This window comes from Sceloporus undulatus, unplaced genomic scaffold, assembly GCF_019175285.1.
Source record: "Sceloporus undulatus isolate JIND9_A2432 ecotype Alabama unplaced genomic scaffold, SceUnd_v1.1 scaffold_15, whole genome shotgun sequence".
Lineage (NCBI taxonomy): Eukaryota > Metazoa > Chordata > Lepidosauria > Squamata > Phrynosomatidae > Sceloporus > Sceloporus undulatus.
In genome coordinates this window covers 3,863,698-3,880,255 of record NW_024802937.1, presented here as the reverse complement: position 1 = coordinate 3,880,255, position 16,558 = coordinate 3,863,698, and the positions used below count along the sequence as shown (strand labels likewise).

Below are 16,558 nucleotides of genomic sequence, written 5' to 3'. Positions count from 1 at the left end.
TTCTTGATCAACTCCAAGGACAATGAATGGGTAGGAATACCTCATGTAAATGTGAAGTACTGGATGATTGTCATCCATTCCCAATCAGTCAGGGAAGGAGTGATGCTTTTGGCCCAGTGGTAACGTTTCATGGATTCTCTCATGCCTTTCAACTGAGGATTAGGTTTCATAAAGAAATCTTGGATCATATTTAGTCCCTCCTTCAGTAGGAGTCTTCGTCCACATAGATGGGGAGGAAGGCAACTCTTTTCAGAAACTTTCCATGTAAGCCAGGCATCCAGTGTTTGATTTAGCCAACAGTGTCTTAGCTGTAGAAGGCCCACTTTCAATCAAACATGGGCATGAGGAGATACATTAGGGAGGTATCGTTGGCATTACCATTCCATCTGTGTCTTTCTTTACCTGGTTTAGGCCTACATGGGCCTTTTTTTCAAGACTGGAAATGATCTTCTGCTTACTCCTTGCTCTGGAAATAAGTCCATAAGAGATTCAAACAGATTGTGTGGAGGAACAAAATGGCAAATTGTGCCAGCCAGGGGCTCGAGGAGGTGCTACTGGGCATTTTTAGTGAACATTGGAGGGCAGTGGGACTATTGGAGACCAGAAAATTGACTTGGGGAGCTGCATTTAGCCCACTGGGTACCTTTTGCCAACCCTGCTTTCAGTGAACAGTAATGGGCCTTGGCATCCATTATGGGAATAACTACAATGGGGACAAGTATCTTATAGTTAAGAGGAAAGGGGTAGATATTTTGTAAAACAAAGTGTATTTGACCATTTAACATTTGAGCCTAAATATATTGATGTGTGTGTTACATACTGTTTATATCAGGGGTAGGCAACCTTTTTGAGCCGGGGGCCGGGTTGGTGTCCCCCAGACAACAGGGGGGGGGAGCCAAAAAGATAAATAATTAAATAATTAAATAATATAGGACAACATTTTCAAATGTAGGACAAATTTTTTAAAAATGGAGGACATGTGAAAACATTGGATGCTTTTTAAAAAATGTTAATATAAATGCATGTTTCTTAGGCATGATCAAAATGGAGGACATTTGGGCATTATTCCTAGACAGATGGCAGAAATGTACTTCCTTTCTGGCCAACCCCTCCTCCCCCCCATTGCAAACAACACATTTGGGCATTGAACATGGCTTTACTTAAGATGGCCTCTTGCATATTTCAGAGGCTTATTGTATAACCAAACTCTTTGGGTTTCACACTGAACATGGGTTCACATGGCTATGCATATTGAACATGTCAAGGTGGTTTCACAGTTCTTGCACCAAGTGTACTTCTCAGAAGGGTGTACTTGGTCAAGGGACTGTGGTTTTTCTTCACTGCGCATGAATTTGTAAAAATCACAGCAATTTACATTGGCCGTGCCTCTGAAGCTGGCTCATATCAATATCACCATCACCATCACCATCATCGTTAAAACAAAGCAGACCTGTAAAAATGGAATGGAAATCCTCCTCCTGCTCCTTCCTTCCTCCCTCGTCCTCCTCCTCTTCCTCCTCCTTCCTTCCTCTTCCTCCTCCTTCCTTCCTTCCTCCCTTCCTCCCTCCCTCCTCCTCCTCCTCCTCCTCCTTACCTGCACTAGAGGCCAATGGCCCCGCGCACCTGCGTTAGAGGCCAATGGCCCCCCCTTGCCCGCCGCCAAAGGCCCCGTGTGCTTCCACAACAGGCCAAAGGCCCTGTGGGGCCTTTGGCGGTGGCAATCGACAACAGGACCAAGCTGGGGCTGGTCCCAATGGCTCGGCGGGCCGCATGTGGCCCGCGGGCCGTAGGTTGCTGACCCCTGGTTTATACTGCATGTCCACTGTACAAATATTGCAGGTTCATCCTATTCTGAACTAATTGCCAAAACACCTTTTAAATCAGTAGTTAAAAAAAAGATCTGGTATTATCAAGAAGGATGGAGATGGTGCTGAAGTAAAAATACAAAAAAAAAGCAAAAACAAGATGTATGTGTGCAGTTCTGGGGGACTGTGGTTAGATATAAGCTTAAGAAAGGAGGAAGGTTCTATGTGTTCCATGAGAATCATGGAACCACCTCTGAGAAACAGAGTAGTTGCAACATGCTGGTTACTTGTCCAAACAGTATATTTGAACAGCTGTGTCCGAAGTGTTCCACATATTTGTCTGCTTGTGGGTTTATTAATAAAATAATAACAGATGTCTCTGGTTCACAGTGGAAATGAATGTCACTCAAAATCACTGGGGAAGTACAAAGAAACAGAAATACTTTTTTGTGGTTTTTTCGAGCTATATGTTCTAGAAGAGTTTATTCCCGACATTTCGCCAGCATCTGAGGCTTGCATCTTCAGAGAATGATGGCATGGAAGTGAGTGGGGTATACATACATACATACATACATACATACATACAGTATATATATGTGTGTATGTGTGTGTGTGTGAGCGCGCACACACACACACACTGTGTGACCCTAGGTTGGGAAAAATGATTTACATATTAATCTGTGAATTGTTCTGTTGTTGAATGGCAAGGCCTCAGGGTGGGAGGATATACAAGGAGGATTTGTGTCTATTTAATTAGTGATCCATTGTCTGCTGTGAAAAACCCTGATCCTTGGTGGTTTCCACTTACATTTTGCTGGGTCTTAATTTTGGTATTTTTCAGGACTGGTAGCTAAACTTTGTTCACTTTAAGGATTTCTTCTTTCCTGTTGAAGTTGTCTAGGTTTTTCTGGATTTCAATGGCTTCCCTGTGCATTCTGACCTGATAGTTGTTGGCATGGTCCAGAATTTCAGTATTTTAAAACAGCATTTTATGCCCAGGATGGTTTATAACATGTTCTGTTACTGCTGGTTTTTCTAACTGACTCAGTTGACAGTGTCTCTCGTGTTCCTTGATTCATGTTTGAATGTTTCATGGTACCTATGTACACTTGTCCACAGCTGCATGGTATGTAGTAAACTCCTGCTGCCATGATAGGGTCTCTCCTGTCCTTTGTTGAGCAAAGCATTTGCTGGATTTTCTTGGTCAGTTTGTAAACCATTTGGAGGTTTCAAAACACTGAAATTCTAAAGATGCCAGCCACAGATGCTGGAGAAACATCAGGAATAAACTCTTCTAGAACAAGTCCTCATAGCCCGAAAAACCCACAAAAAATATGGATGCCGGCCATGAAAGTGCTCGACTTCACAAACAGAAATACCTCTGTCAAATTTAAAAGGATATTTTTTGTTGTGTGCCTTCAAAACATTTCTGACTAATGGCAACCCTAAAGCTGACCTATCACAGGGTTTTCTTGGAAGGATTTGTTCAGAGCAGATTTGCCTTTGTTGTCTTCTGAGGTTGAGAAAATGTGAGCTGTCAAAGGTCACCCAGTGGTCTTCCATGACTGATTGGGAATTTGAATCCTGGTCGCCAGAATTGTAGTCCAATGCTCAAACCAGAACACCAAGCTGAACAAAATTAAATGTGGATGACTGATAAACCATACAGTACAGTTGTTTGTGAAACCAGTGCTAATACCATGACTGTGTCTTAGATTTCCAAAATGATGGTTTGAAACATCAAACATCAGTCTCCTATTTCACAAATGAATACAGGATCAATAAATTTACCTGTACTGGATCGCTACATTCTATGGAAAGAAGATACCTACCTAAAACTACTACGCAGAATTCGTTACCCCGGATCTTTGAGGTGCAGATTGCAACCACATAATCTGGTAATCTTTGCTGGCACTTCATTTCACTCAGAGATCTCAGTGTTTCTGAGATGCCTTCAGCCAAGGAATTTTGAGAGACCACCACGTGCACCATGTCCTGAGAAACGCTGGCAATTAACCTGGCAAGCCATGGGAGTTGAGTTGGTGACAAGGAGAAGCACTGAGAACTCATTTGTAAGGACTGCTCTCTTAAAGTAAATTCCTGCATCGCTTTCAGCATGATCTGTTCAAATTCTTCCCTGAGAGGTATCTTATCAGGACCTGAAATGTTTGTTAAATAAAGAATCAAAACACAGTATCAAAAGCTTCTTCCATGAGACTTACCATTCTATGCACCAGGTAAGAGTGCTGTCAAAGATATACAAACTCCAGAATAAGTTTGTCATAGGAATCCTCTCCTCAGTGCAAAAGAAAGAATGGAAAGAAGGCACACCATGAGTGGATTTAGCCACTAAAACAAGAAATAAATCATAAGAGACAAGAACTAGCTGGCACCATAGGGCAGATGGAAGTACTGCAAGTATTAAAAAAAATGTGTTAGCTCTTTTGTGAGAACTGCATCTAGAGCTTTCCCCTCCTTCTGTGAAAGCACTTTTTGCATTGTGCCCTCACCCTGCAAGTGGCATATAAGAGTTTGGAAAGTATGGCTTGTTGATCACTGAGTGCAGGGATGCTTGTTGGATGTCTGGAACCCACTAATTCGAACAAGATTTGTAGCTTGCCTAGTTTCGGCTGCTGTGCCAGCTGCACACTTTCTTTGAGAAGAAAGATCTGGTCATAGTGATTATGTCTTTTTAAACTCTTGGTTAGACCACTGTAATGTGCTGTATGTGTGTCTGACCTTGAAAGGTGTTTGGAAACAGCAGCTAGTGTGAAATGCAGCAGCCGGACTAGTGTTATGTGTGCATTTTAGAGACCATAAAACACCAGTCCTGCAAGAACTACACTGGCTTCCAATTTGTTTCTGAGTTCAATTCAAGGTGCTGATATCAACCTACAAAACTCTAAATAACTTAAGGACAAGATATCTGAAAGCCCGCCTCCTTCCATATGAGCCTTCCAGCAATTTGACATCTTCAGAGAAGGCTCTGTTGCACATCTCAACTGTGTGAAGATAGGCTGGTGGGTACACATAACAGGATATTCTCCATAACAGCACCTCAACTGTGGAACACCCTACTGAGGGAAGTTAGGCTGGCCCCATCTCTTTTAAGCTCCAGTGAGAAGCCAATGCATTCAGTGTTTGAAATTGCTGTTTTAACAGTTTCAAATTATTTTCCAGGATTGTTTTTAGGCTGCTTTTAGGAGTTTTTAAAGAGTATTTTAATTTGTTTTTAAATTGTTTTATCTTTGTGTGATTTTAATTGGTTTTGGTTTTTTCAATGCCTCAAGGGCCCTTGTGAACTGAGAAGCAATACAGAAATCATTTAAATAAATCGATTATAATAAACAACAATTGTATTATAGGCTACCTTTGGGTAGAGACAAAGTGGAGTGGAATCAAAGAAGAAACAGGCAATTGCTCAGTTAGCTTAAAGCATAGTCTGGCAACATACACTCAAAAGTGAAAGGAAAGATATGTCAGAGAGAAATGTGTATTATCTCTAGCAAATCTGCTTCTCTTTTAGAAGGCTTGCTTAATGTTTGAGAAATGTCACATACATTGCACAGCCTATATCAATTGGCAGATGTTTTAGATGACAATAGTCACCACTGTTGTAGTCCAACAGATATGGATATGGGTTGAGAAGGTTTCTTTATAGCCTGCAGATGGAAACAGTTCCCATAAGTATCACCATGTTTTATGGAAGGGTTATATTTGTAAGCTTCTTACAGCATCTGTCACTCTGACAGCAAACAGCTGGTGAGGGAATCATGTGTACCTGAAGATGTTATGGATTGCAGCTCCCAGCATCCTTCACCACTGCCTGTACTTGCTAGGGTTAACTAGTCTTGCAGTCCAATAGAAGGACTACAGGATTCCCAGCACTGGCACAGAGAACCTCTAGTACTAAAACTAACAGAGACCAGGGACATAATGTCATGAAGACTCTCAATGTATTCGTACCAAAGCTAACAACTTTTATAGCATGCTCACAGAACATGGCCACATCACAATAGGGATGGAGAACCTTTGGCCCTTCAGGTCCTGTTGAGCTACAGCCTCCACCAGCTCCCACTATACTCATCCATTATAGAGTTGGTCCATCAACATAGAGAATCACAGGCGGGTTACAGACCGTCTGCCACCGCCGCCGCTTGCTCCATGAGGGAGCCGTAGCAGCCACACCGCGCAGCTCCTGCACGGAGCAAAAAAGGAGCTCCAAAATGGAGCTCCATCTTGCGGCGCCTCTATGACGTCCCGAGGCGCAGCTGGCGCATTCGCGATGTCATAGGCGCTGCGACATGTCTGGACACTATGTGTCCGATACGTAAACATGGCGGCCCCCATGTGGAAGGGGCGCCGCCCTGTTGTACGTATGGAATACGTACTAGGGTTAGGGGGGTGCGGAAGCACCGCCTCTTCCTAACCCTAATACGTATTCCATACGTATTTTTTGGCGGTCTGTAACCTGCCACAGATTCCTCAACCAAGGTTTAGAGCAGGGATAAGCATAGTGCAGCTTGTGTGCCACATGCAACCTTGAGATCCCTAAGAAACCATTCAAAGCCCCCAAATTCCCCTATCTTTTTTATTTTTATTTTGGGGGGCTGATTTTTATCTGCAGAAATCTCTCAAAGCTGCCTAAAAAGGCAACAATTTGCTCCCTTAATACCCAACAACCATACCTCCCCAAAACATACAAAAAGAGGAAAATGATAAGCCAAATATCAGCCAAAATGGCATTCAGAAGTGACATCACATCACTTTAGCCATGCTAAAAAGTGCTACTGTAGCCAGCCAGCCAAGTGCAGGAAGGAAAAATGGCCCCTGCTGTGTTTGTGGCTGTCCACCCCTGATTTATATACTTTTTAAGTAGCTTCTATGTGTGTCTGCTAACATGTGAATTAGGTAACTGAACAACCAAAATGAACAGTAGGAATTTCTAAAGGTTCTTCTCTTGACTGAAAACCATTTACACTGAATTCCAGGGTATCTATGTATTTCCAGAACAACCCCAGCCCCAGTAACACAGCTTATAGTCATTTGTATATTTGTTCAGCAAATATAATTATTCACTATTAACAGATCTTTTGCTGAGGTCACTTGCCATCAACCTGACTCTGAGTTGTGTTTCTGAGACATGAAAAAACAAGGATTTTGCCTTCTACTTTTGTATTGCTTTTACCTTCTTTCAAAACTTTGCTACTGCAGAAAATAAGACACTTATATAAAATTTCAATTATCACTAGACAAATTGAACAGTGTTATTCACCACCAGGAATGACCAATTGCAACAGTTCTCTATTGCTGCATTCAGAATATCACAGCAAGCATCATATCACAGCATACTCTTCTCATCCTAAACAAGTTACAGGAAAAAAAATCACCCACAAGAACATTCAGAGGCTCACTGGAGTTTAAATTTTAAAGGGTGTGAAGGACTACTCCATCTCTCTCACAGAAATTGATGGGATAACTAAATTAGATGCTGCTGGTGTTTTGAGAAACCTAAGCGTGAGCTTCAACTTTGTCCCACTAATATGAAGAAGGCAAAAATGCTCCACTTGGACAAATCTTGTCCGGTTTTTAAGATAACAGTTTCCCTGCAAGGGCTATAAAACTCTTACTAGAACAAAATATTAGTCTGCTGGAGTGTCAAAGAGTGTTTTTGTCCTATTTCATTCCACTCAAATAGCTGAAACAGGAGATGATAGGAAGCTTCATACAGGAAACTGCTGAAAGTCTACGAAGGAACTTATTATCACATCCACAGGGGAGAAAAAATCTGTGCTGCATCTTGATAACAACCATGAAGCTTAGGACAGAGAAAAAGAAGGTACCTAAACACGACTAAGGATAACACTGCTGTCTGAATTTGAAAATACCAAATAAGCAGGCAATGCATCTGGCATAAAAGAAACACAGAGACATCCACAGACATTGGAAGCAGCTAAGAGACATAACCATGGATAATTTTTCATATAAATGATAATCATTCTAAACAAAATAATACATAAATAAATGAGTTTAAAATTGTTTAATTTTACATGTTTTATTCTTTTAAAATTATTCTTATTATTTTAAACTCTTCTAAACTTATTTTGTTACCTTGCATATAAAGTGGGATACGACTATTTTAATGAATAATTAGAGTTCTCCCTTTGAATATCATCAAAGGAAGGACCAAAAAGAGTTTACTATATGTTAGTAATTAATTCACTATCTTTGGCTCTAAGTATACTCAACAGGGAATCAACTCTATTAGAGCAAGTTTTACATCTGAGTAAACATGCTTAAGATTGTACTACTAAGCTTGTTACACACACACACACAAAACTCACAGCCCTCCCTCACAAACACACTCTGGTTTCTACCTTTTGGAGTTAAATCTTACTGTGAAATATTTCAAACATTTTTGAAAGACTTGCTAGTGAAGGGGGAAATGCTTTCAGTCACCATGTAACAATAAGTCTGTCTGAAAAGGTGTTTTGTTTTGTTTTTTGCAATATTGTTATGCATTGATTCAGATTAAAAAAATCAAATTCTATAATAAATAGGAGGGAGAAGGGTTGGATTGGGTCTATAATGCCAGAAGGAAACTCTAACCTTCTGCCCTGGTAAGCATCAACCAAAAGAGTTTTGTGGTGCTGGTGAGCAGGGTGCTGAAGGATTATGCACCCAGCCCTCACTGGTGAGTTATCGTGTGATGAAAAACATCAGCAACCCCTGCCGGGTCTTGTCACAACTGCGTATTGCACTGCAACTCACTGGTGGGAAGGGGCTGGGCACATTGTTCAGTGCTTTAGTCTCTGGCCTCACAACACTCCTTCAGCTGATGCAACTGCATGGCTCTTAAGGTGGGTTTTAGGGGCATTTGTGATCATTGCAATAATGCAATAGTTTAAAAGGCAATTAAATAAGGTATTCTTTTAAAACATCAGTCATTTAAAATATTATAGAAGTATTTAGAAAATATAACAATAAGAATAAAAGCACAGCACCTATATTTTCCAGGTTAAGGAAGCCTACAGGACAAGGTGTTTGTCCATGCATCTGGTCATGGGACAGCACTGTGTATAGTGTGGATTTCACAACACAGTTCAAGGGCATTTGAGATCTATAATATTAGCCGCTAATACCTTTACAAATACAGGTTAGCTATAGTATGGAAGGGTGTCTCTAATCTCTAAAGAATGTTGGTGCATTTCCAAGGATGAGTCAAGACAATTTTGCAACTAGCAGGCAATCTGTGCAGGACTGTCACCTTATAAAGCCTGAACATTTCACCCAGGTAGACATTTGCAGTGACCCAATAGAAGCAAATACTTCACTGAATGGCTCTTTTGTTTTCTTAACTTCCCATTCTGCTTAGGAAAACAGAACCCCTAAAAGGCTCTTTAAAAAAAAATAGCCAGGCTGGGGGAGGAATGTAGCATCATCTTTAGGACTAATTTATTGTTATTTTAGCATGACATTTTGTGAATACAAACTCATCTCTTCCAATGCAGCACAGAGTGATATTAAAACTTCAGGCTATATGGCGTATTTATATAGTTGTGGGATTGGGATGGAATGTTAGAGGTTAAGATATTACATTCTGCCCCACTCCCAGAAAGATATTACATTCTTCCCCACTCCCACAACTGTGTAAATATGCTTTGAAACCTAAGGCTTTAATATCGTGCTGTATTTCATCTGAAGAAGTGGGTTTATATCCATGAAAGCTCATGCTGATAAAAAAAAAGATAATCTTAAAGGTGCTGCTACATCCCTCCCCTTCTCTTCTCTTCCTCTTTTTTATACTTCAGAAAACTAAGGACTTTATCACATGGGGGAAAATCGGGGGTTTAACAAGACATTTTCCCAGGACAGTGACATGATTGTGGCAAATATGTTTCTGCACATTGTGCTTAGGGAGGACTTATCCCAGGAAGAACCAGGAATGCCCCAACAACAAATCATTTATGGGATTTCCCTCTGAATTATTTGTTGCTGAAGCACACCTGGTTCTTCCTGGAATAAATCCTCTCTAATCGCAACGTCATGGGAAAATCTTTGCTGTGATTGCACGACTGTCCTGGGAAAATGCATTGTTAAACCCTAGATTTCCCTCATGTGATCAAGTCCTAATGTGGCTACTTCTGTGAAAACTTCTAAAAGCCTGCCTGAGAATGGCAATGGCAATGGAAGTACTGCCTTGTGCAAGGAGAAAGTAACACTTAGTAAGGTTTCTCCAAAGTGGTGCCCTCCAGAGGTGTTGGATTACAAATCTAAGCATTTGCCACCCAGCATAGCTAGTGGCCACTGTTTAATCTACCACCTCTGGAGGGAGACAGATTGAGGGCAGCTGCTCAAAATGGACTTCTTACAGTTATGCATTACATGCCATTTTCATGTAAGCAAATACATGTTACTCCTAATACAATTAGGCACACATTATCATTACACACTACAGCTACAATACTTTCTGAATTAAGAGACATGTTTGTACATGAAGGTGCAATTTGAACATCAGGATACAAGTGCCTTCCCTCCAATATCAAAGTTACCAGCTTCTTCCAAACTTGAATTTGGCTTAAATTTACCCTTTCAAACATTACGTTGCATACAAAAATGAACAACAAGGAAACAATATATATATCCATACATCTGAGTAATGTCTTACCTAGCCGGACAAGATACTGTATTGTTAAAACAATCATATTCTCCACGGTTAGTAATTGACTCCCAGTCAATCCAAAGAGATCCAAATCTTTGCTTTCCAGCTGAGGAATCTTGTAGCAGTTCACTAGCAAGGGACTTACTACAATGTCTCCAACGTTCCCATAGAAATAGGGTAAAGTGCCATAACCTTAAAAAAAGAAAAGAAAAAAAGACAAACTGAAATCAAGCTACTGCAAAACAATTCTACAATAACCGAAATGTGTCTAAGGAATATTATTTTAAAGACTATAATAGGCCAGTGATCCAGAAGTGATTACTTTGATCTGTCCAATCCATCTCAGGGGCTTTATAGCTAACTGGTTTCAAGAAGCAACTGTATTTGTAAAACTGGGTGACACAGGTATGTACCTCATGTCTTAGAATAGAACAGAATTGCACTAGAAATGCCTAGCAGGCCCTTCAGTGTGACTTTTGGTTAAACATGACCATAGAGTTGCACTGGAGGACCTAGATATTTCTAAAGAGAACATATTAATAAAATCCATGAATAATCAAATCTGCAAAAGTCAAGCTGAAAATGCAGAGGGACAAGTGTACCATGTAGGAAAAAGAGTGAACTTGTATCATTTGAAGACATGACATGTAGATACCATTCTCTCAAAACAGATTAAATTGTCAATCCTTGACATGCTAGCACTTTAATATGAAAAGTTTTAAAATGCAATATGGAAAGAATGTATGGAACTAGAAGAAAACTTCACAATACAATTGTTAAAAAGCCCTTGAATGTTATTTGTTTTTAGCTGGAAAAGGTACAATTTTGCACAGAGGAGCAATGGGGAGAGGTGCCTAATCTTTTCTCATCTGTTTGATTTCTGCTCAGAATCACATATATCCCAACTACTCTGGCCTTCAGGAGTCCCAGACCCAAGATAAGCCTCCTCTGTGGCCTGTTACAGACAGCCAAAATAAAGCTGCTTCGAGTCACAGTGGAAGTATGGTGTTTCAATGATGCATGCGTCCTGAGAGTCCAGAAGCCACACCAAAGCCACGTTCCAGTCCTTAGGGCTGAAGTGTGGCTTTGGTGCGACTTCTGGACTCTTAGGATGCATGCATCATTGAAACACCATACTTCCACTGTGACTCGAAGCAGCTTTATTTTGGCTGTCTGTAACAGACCACAGTGAAGTTAAAATGTTTCTCATTTTGATATAAGCCAACCTAATTTTCATTTCCCAAGCTAATATTTGAAGCAGAGCATTAGTCTCCTTTGGGTTTGTGCTTTCCCAAATTTGGTGATGCAGCTCCCTAAGCTAAGGTATGTGCAAGAATGTATATATTAGGGAAAATTTTGTACAAAAATGCATACATCTTGGGAAATTCCATACCAAAAGATATAGATTAGGGAAAGGGTTTTAAAAGTGTATATAGAACAAGGACTTATTTGGGTAGGGAGGAAAACTGACAAAATGTAAGTATCCCCTCCCCAGCAGCATTTTGTTGAACTCTTCAAAACTGCTTTTCTGTTAAAGTTTTAGCTAGATTATATACAGTATCTAATGTATGTTATCTAAATCATATTATCTAGCTTGTCATAGCTATTGTATTTACTTTCCCATATCTGTGTGCAACATCTCATTTGTTTCCAAATTAAGGAAAAGACATGGACAGATTTTTCACAATTCTCATGTCTTCATTTGAATGTAGCTACGTGCAGTTCTTCTTCTTTTTTTTTCCAGAGAAGGGGAGCCTGTTTTATCTTCAAGGATGGAGAGTCGTATCATAATGTGCATTGAATTTCAGGAGACATCTTAACCCAGCAGTCCAACATAACTGAAGGCTTAGCACTTTTATAATACAATCAGCAAACATTCCAGTATAAAAAAGAGGAAGGAAGGGGGATAAAAAAGTAATGTGGCAACAAAAACCAGACTTACTGGTTTTTATTTTTGCATAAGCTTTCATGGATATAAAACCACTTCTTCAGATGCAGTACTGAGTAGTATTAAGGCCTCAAGTATAAACCATATTTATACATTTGTGGGAATGGGACAGCATGTATTATTATTATTATGCCATCTCCACACAAAAAATTGGTATTCAAAGCAGCTTACAGTTTAAAAGAACAATAACAATAATTGGATCAAGAAAGATGTAAATCATCATCCTTGCCCTAAATTTTAAGGGGCTGCATAATAATAATATAGGTCTTTTTCAGATCTTTATAGTGGTCAGTTAGTATTGATGTGAGGAAGCAATAAATCTGCTTACTAAAAGTCAGTTTTTCTCGATCCCAAATTCTCTCTGAGAAGATTCCTTTTGTTATATGTGCAGTACTAGCAAAGACTCTTATATGATAGATGTAGTGTGCCATGAAACCATTGTCTCTATTCATACCTCTGCTAATGGGTTCAAATGTATGAATTTAATTCAGTTCAGCAATTTCTCTTTCTAGTCTCCCTGTTTGGTTACTTGAAGAATGTGTTTGCAATGAACAAATTGTTGGTTCCACAAAATTAAATCAGTTATTCTCCTGCTTCATTTCTTTATCCTAGGCCAGATTTTCCTATAATCTTTGAATCTGCTGTTTCCTGCTTTTGCATTCCAATTGCCTACTATTAATAATAAGTCCTGTTTTGGTGTACAAAGTTCAAACTTGAACTCCTGGACTCCTGCACAGAATTTACAATTTCTTTTTCTTCTGCCTCTGTAGTTGGAGCATAAATTTAGATTAAGATTATATTGATGGGTTTTCCCTGAAGTCTTATTGCCATGATTCTGCCATATTTTGCATTAGATCCTTTAACTGCTTTTGCTACATCTCTCCTTGTTATCAATACCATGCCATTTTTCTTAGATTTTCATTTTCTGAATAAAACACTGTGTAATTATCTGACAAAAAATTATAAATTCCTGCCCAATTTAGCTCACTCACCCCAAGTACTGCAATATTTATACTTTCATTTCTTGTTTTACTATTTCTAGCTTCCCCTAATTCATGCTTCTCACATCCCACTTTCCTATAATATGTGATATGCATCTTTGGACTTTCCTTTTGCCTTTGAGTATGTCAAAAACTGAATGTCCTTTGGGTTTGAGTCCATTTGAATTGTTAGCCACAGCTTTACTCATAATTGCCCTCTTCTCTACTCCAGTAGCTCACTGACTGCCATCCAACTTGGTAGCCTCATATTCTAGCACTATATCATGTTTAATTTTGAATTGTCTCATCATAAGGTTTTTATGGTAAAAGATCTTAAAAAGAAGGTCTGCTGTGCCTCCCTCAGCACAGTAGTCAGAAGGGTTAGCTATGGTGTCACTGCTATTGTCTCTGAGAGATCCTCTGCCAGTGTCACCCCTCCACTACTACTGCTACTGCTGCCCAGTAGCTGTTTAACACATTTAGTCTGTGTCCTCAGCAAAAGCCTGTTTGGCACGGAGACCTTTCTAGCAGCACCACTGCCATCAGCATAGCCTCTTGTCTCACAGAAACACACAATCTCACCACCATGGAAAAGTAGCACCATTGGTGGGCTAGGTTTACATTTAGCAGTGCCAGACTGAAAACTGGAGACAGCATCTATATCTTAAACATTGTGCTGAAAAAGGAATTTCAGCAGGTGTTGCTTATTAGGGAAAGTTTTGCAGCCAGGTTAGAAACAACACTTGGTAAAATTCTCTATTTTCACAATTCTGGGAATGCTAAAGGAGCTTCATGAATGGAGTAAAGAGCTTTCTCATCTATCTCCTGAACTCATTTTAAGCATGGGAGAATGGACCATAGTATGTAAGATTCAAAAAGCCAGCATGCTGTAGTGGTTTGAGTGTTGGACTATGACTCTGTCGACCAAGGTTTGAATCACTGTCCAGCCATGGAAATCCACTGGATGACCTTGGGCAAGTTACATTTTTTTCAGCCTCAGAGGAAGGCAAAGGTAAGCCCCTTCTGAACAAATTCTGCCAAGAAAACCCAATGACAAGTTAGTCTTAGGGTTATCATAAGTCATAAATTACTTGAAGGCACATAACAACAATGTAGGATTCAGAACTTGAATCTGTAAAAAAACAAAAAGAGGCATATAATTTAGGTGTAGATTACTTTATTTCACATCATGAACTTACCTATCAGAATCACTGGTCTGACTCCTGAGTTATTCAGCAGATTTTCAGGAACTATTACAGTTTCCCCTGCAGGGATGGGCTGAGGCTGTAAAATTCCAGTTAACATTGATTGAGGAACTGGAACTGACAATAGAGGCTCTATAAAAATACAGAAAAGGGGGAGGGACCCATTACTAAAAGGCTCATACTGTGATTTGGCCTTATGAACAATCAAGGAGAAAGAAATCTCCTCCCACTCCTCCTGATCATTAAACACAATAAAATTCAAAATACATCCACATTTCCTTTCAATGCTAAAATGCATTTCAAGAAGAAAAAAATCTTTCCCTAACCCCACCTCATAAAATAAATGACTTTTAAAAAAAGAGCTATAGTATTCTTTGTAGCACCAAGAAGGAAGGGGGAAATTAAAGAGAAATGGCTGCATGTGCAGCTGCTAACAAGCCCAGAGGCTGCTAGAGGTGTTCAGAGGCTAACTTTCAATGCTACCTGCCAACATAAAGAAACAATGGGACTCCACACTAATCTATCATTTATGGCATCCACGTGAGACAGCCATACATGAGATGCAATTTCAAAGACCAGTTGAATATTGGTTAAACTTTTACCTACTTCTAATTTCACAACTGAAAATCTAAGCTTCAGAAACAGAGGTTTTACAGTTAGGAGGTCGTCAAAAGCTTCTTAAGAACTAAATACAATTCCTGTCTTGCATCTAACTGCAAAGCTTCATCAATAAACCCCGTAATACAGAAGCAGTTGAAACTTGCTGAAACTGCAAAAAATATTGTTTTACCTTTATAAAGTTTTTGTTTAAAAATCTATTTAAAACAATTCTGTACCTTATTTGAATTTTGAGTATCTACTGCTCTCCATTAAGAATACAATTCAGAATAATCCAACTGATGTGAAAAAATATGCTTGGAAATCAAAATATGTTTTCTCATCTCTTCTCCAAAATAGAATTTAAAATCCATGTGCTCTCTCTACAGTATAGTTATAAAACTTAAAATGTAGATCTCAAAATTTGCATGCAGTTCTAGCTGCAAACTGATTATGAGTGCTGCATTCTAAAGATTCCTAATGTTTTAACTAGAGATTGGAGTCAATTAGAAAAATCTCCCAGCCAGCACAGTAAAGTATGGGCAATAATATGTAGGTGAATGAAGTTTAAAAATAATGCCTAGGAATGCAGCAAAAACCAAGAGATTGAACTTTGCGACTGCTAATGTTTTTGAATAAGATTTTCCATGTTGTGGAGACAGAAGGATGCTAACATAGGGGCTATATAGACTGACACTTTGTGCCGGCCTGTGGGCAGGGTGAGGGCTGAGCGTCTGCATTCTCCAAGCCCTAACAACGATGTCCTGGAGCCATTGTGGCACACCCCCTTCTAGATGGTGCACACCATGATGACATACCTCTGGCGTAGTGCCCAAACGGTGTGCCTATAAAACTGCTTTTAACAGCTTCTTTTTGCTCCCTTCAGGGACCTGATCGGTGCCGCTGCGTTCAGTTGCCAATCCAGGGCTTCTGCATGCCACCCATCTGTATAGCCCCATAGGTTACTTTCACACTACACAATTATAGCACTTTAATACTACTTTAACTGCCATGGCTACATTTGTGGGATTCTGGAATTTGCAGTTTGGTGAGGCATTAGAGCTAGCTAGCAAGAATTCTAAACACTGCACAAAACTACAAATACAAAGATTCCACTGGATGGAGCAATGACAGTTAAAATATCAATGTGCTATAACTGTGTAGTGTGAAAAAGACTTGCACAAACAGATCTTATGGTTGGTGATGCTTATCTCTCCAACACAATGATAGTCATTTGTGAACACTTTTGATAACACTTTAAGATGGGCTTAAATGACATATCTTCTGCAAGAAAATCAGTGTGGCATGAATGTCAGAATGTGACACTGAGACATAAACTGAAATTCCAGGCTCACTGGGTG

The 16,558-nt window shown here is 39.7% G+C and overlaps 1 protein-coding gene across 2 annotated transcripts in view; it reads right to left on the bottom strand.

Moving 5' to 3' along the window:
- The window catches only part of LOC121917339 (GREB1-like protein), a 135,118-nt gene that overhangs the window by 63,492 nt on the left and 55,068 nt on the right, over nucleotides 1-16,558 (bottom strand). For both annotated transcript variants that reach the window (XM_042443238.1, XM_042443239.1), the window contains 3 exons: nucleotides 14,595-14,732; nucleotides 10,474-10,659; nucleotides 3,638-3,964 (listed from right to left, as the gene is read on the bottom strand). In XM_042443238.1, the coding sequence (XP_042299172.1) occupies nucleotides 3,638-3,964; nucleotides 10,474-10,659; nucleotides 14,595-14,732 (651 nt within the window). The remainder of the gene's footprint in view (nucleotides 1-3,637; nucleotides 3,965-10,473; nucleotides 10,660-14,594; nucleotides 14,733-16,558) is intronic.